Source organism: Octodon degus, unplaced genomic scaffold (assembly GCF_000260255.1).
Source record: "Octodon degus isolate 3935 unplaced genomic scaffold, OctDeg1.0 scaffold00009, whole genome shotgun sequence".
Classification (NCBI taxonomy): domain Eukaryota; kingdom Metazoa; phylum Chordata; class Mammalia; order Rodentia; family Octodontidae; genus Octodon; species Octodon degus.
The window spans coordinates 29,632,351-29,634,294 of NW_004524585.1; the positions used below are offsets into that span (position 1 = coordinate 29,632,351).

General features: G+C 47.7%; 1 protein-coding gene across 1 annotated transcript in view; it reads right to left on the bottom strand.

Annotated features, from left to right (window-relative positions):
- Rhobtb3 (Rho related BTB domain containing 3) overlaps positions 1-1,944 on the bottom strand; it is a 64,356-nt gene that overhangs the window by 35,618 nt on the left and 26,794 nt on the right. Inside the window, exon 5 of the mRNA XM_012512929.2 lies at positions 1,070-1,122. Within this exon, the coding sequence (XP_012368383.1) occupies positions 1,070-1,122 (53 nt within the window). The remainder of the gene's footprint in view (positions 1-1,069; positions 1,123-1,944) is intronic.

Genomic DNA, 1,944 nt, shown 5'->3' on the forward strand with positions numbered 1-1,944 from the left:
AATCCAGAAGCCACACGCTACAACTGTGGGGCTTTATCAAGTGGGCACCCAAGACAGTTGATTCCACTGAACTGATTCAGAGCCAGCTCTGAATTTATGTCTGGGGATGTTCCTCTAGGCTAGGAACCTTCCTTTTTTCTCTTGAACAAATATCTTCTGTTCAAGGAATCTGTCCTTGACAACTCACCAATCTTGTCCACATGCCCCACACAGCTCCCAGCCTACACTCTCCCCTACAAGACCTGCAGTAAAAGCACAAATGGATGTTGACCTATATAACTAGATACTTAAATGCTATAAACTAAGAAACAAAACTAAGTGTGTAATAGCTACGTCATATTCTTTGTGGACAGATATATCAACACAAAGGTGTGGACAATCAGACTGAGACTTAAATTCTCAACCCCTGTGAGGGGCCTGCAGCCAAGAAAGAAAGTCTTCACCTTGTGGGCCCAGGGACAGCCTCTCCTTTTCTCAGCCAAGCTCCACCCCAGGGTCCCAGAGCTCTGCGTGCCCAAGTGGCCGTGCAATCTCTGCCCACTCTCTCCTCAGCCCCACAAAGTCACCCGAGTGCCTCTCAGGCCCTAGCAATGCAGACCACCATTAGGAGGAAGAACCCATGAAAGAGCCTTCCACGAGTCCAGGACACAGACTCTGAGCCACAGCATTCTGGGACCTGGGCCTTGGGAGCAGAGTCAAGCACTGTCCAGGAGAGCTTCCTGCGCTCATGGAAACACTGCACATCACCTGCACTATCCAGTCAAACGACTGCCATCCACACGTGCCTACACAGTGCCTGAAATGCTTGAGAGACCGATTTTTAAAAAAAATTATTCTCTGTCAATTAATTGAAGTGTGAATAGCCACATGCAGTGGCTGCCATCATGGCCAGGAGAGATCTCCAAGGGGAGCCAGGGCATGCCTCCTATGCACCAGCGATGTGCGCCCTATGGGAAGGAAGACGTGCAGTGGACCAAGACAGGTGGGGCTCCCTGAAGCTCCCAGGTAGGGGTCCCTCATGCTTGGGTCTGGAGGAGGCGCTGCACGGCTCTTTGCGTCTGACTCCTACACGCGGCTGTTCAGTGCCCGTTCCACTCCAATGCTATCATCTCTACCCACATTCTGCAAATGCCATTATCTCTTACACTAGGACTTTCAGCTGCACATTATTGTTAACAAGAGTCTTAAAAAGAGATCTTCCTAATCTCATTTCATATTTTTGTCAAATCTTGAGTTTAGTAAAAGAAAGAAAAAGAAAGCACCATGTCATTCTGCCACCTGTGAGTGCATCTTCCATTCTGATCCTGCCTGTGACCCCAGCTGCAATACTTGGTGTTAGGAAAGAGGAGAAACAGAGAGGTCAAAGAAGAGAAGAAAAAGCTTGAGGTGGGAAGGGATCCTCGAATTTCAGGCTTTCAATCCTAACACAGGAAGCCCAGAGATCTCAGGCTCCTGACAGAAAAAGCCTCTTTGTTCCCAGGTGAGACCACACATTCGCCACTGAAACCCTGAATGGCTGCACCACGACATCTCTCTTGTCCCAACTCACCAGGTATTTGTGGAAATGCACAATACTTTATCTAATTAAGATTTTTAAAGACCACTACAAAAAAATTGCTCAATAAATAATAGCCATGTATATTTGATATAAATCGTAGCAGGTCAGTCAGCTCTGCAGCCACTGGTGGAAACCTTTCCACATGAATATTTCCACATGAATGTACACAAGGCAGATTCTGCACAGTTGGAAGAGTACCAAGCCAAGAGTAGGGGCCGGTGGAGAGTTTCCAGGCAGTCATGCTTCACACCAAGCGTGGCTTTAACTCCTCTTGGCTGGTTCTCAGATTTGCCTACTGAGTCACTTATTGGAGGATTGGAATGACAGCTCTAAGTGAGTAAAATCTTAACTGATCCAGCTCCTGGGTCCTCCTGCAAGGACCTTCC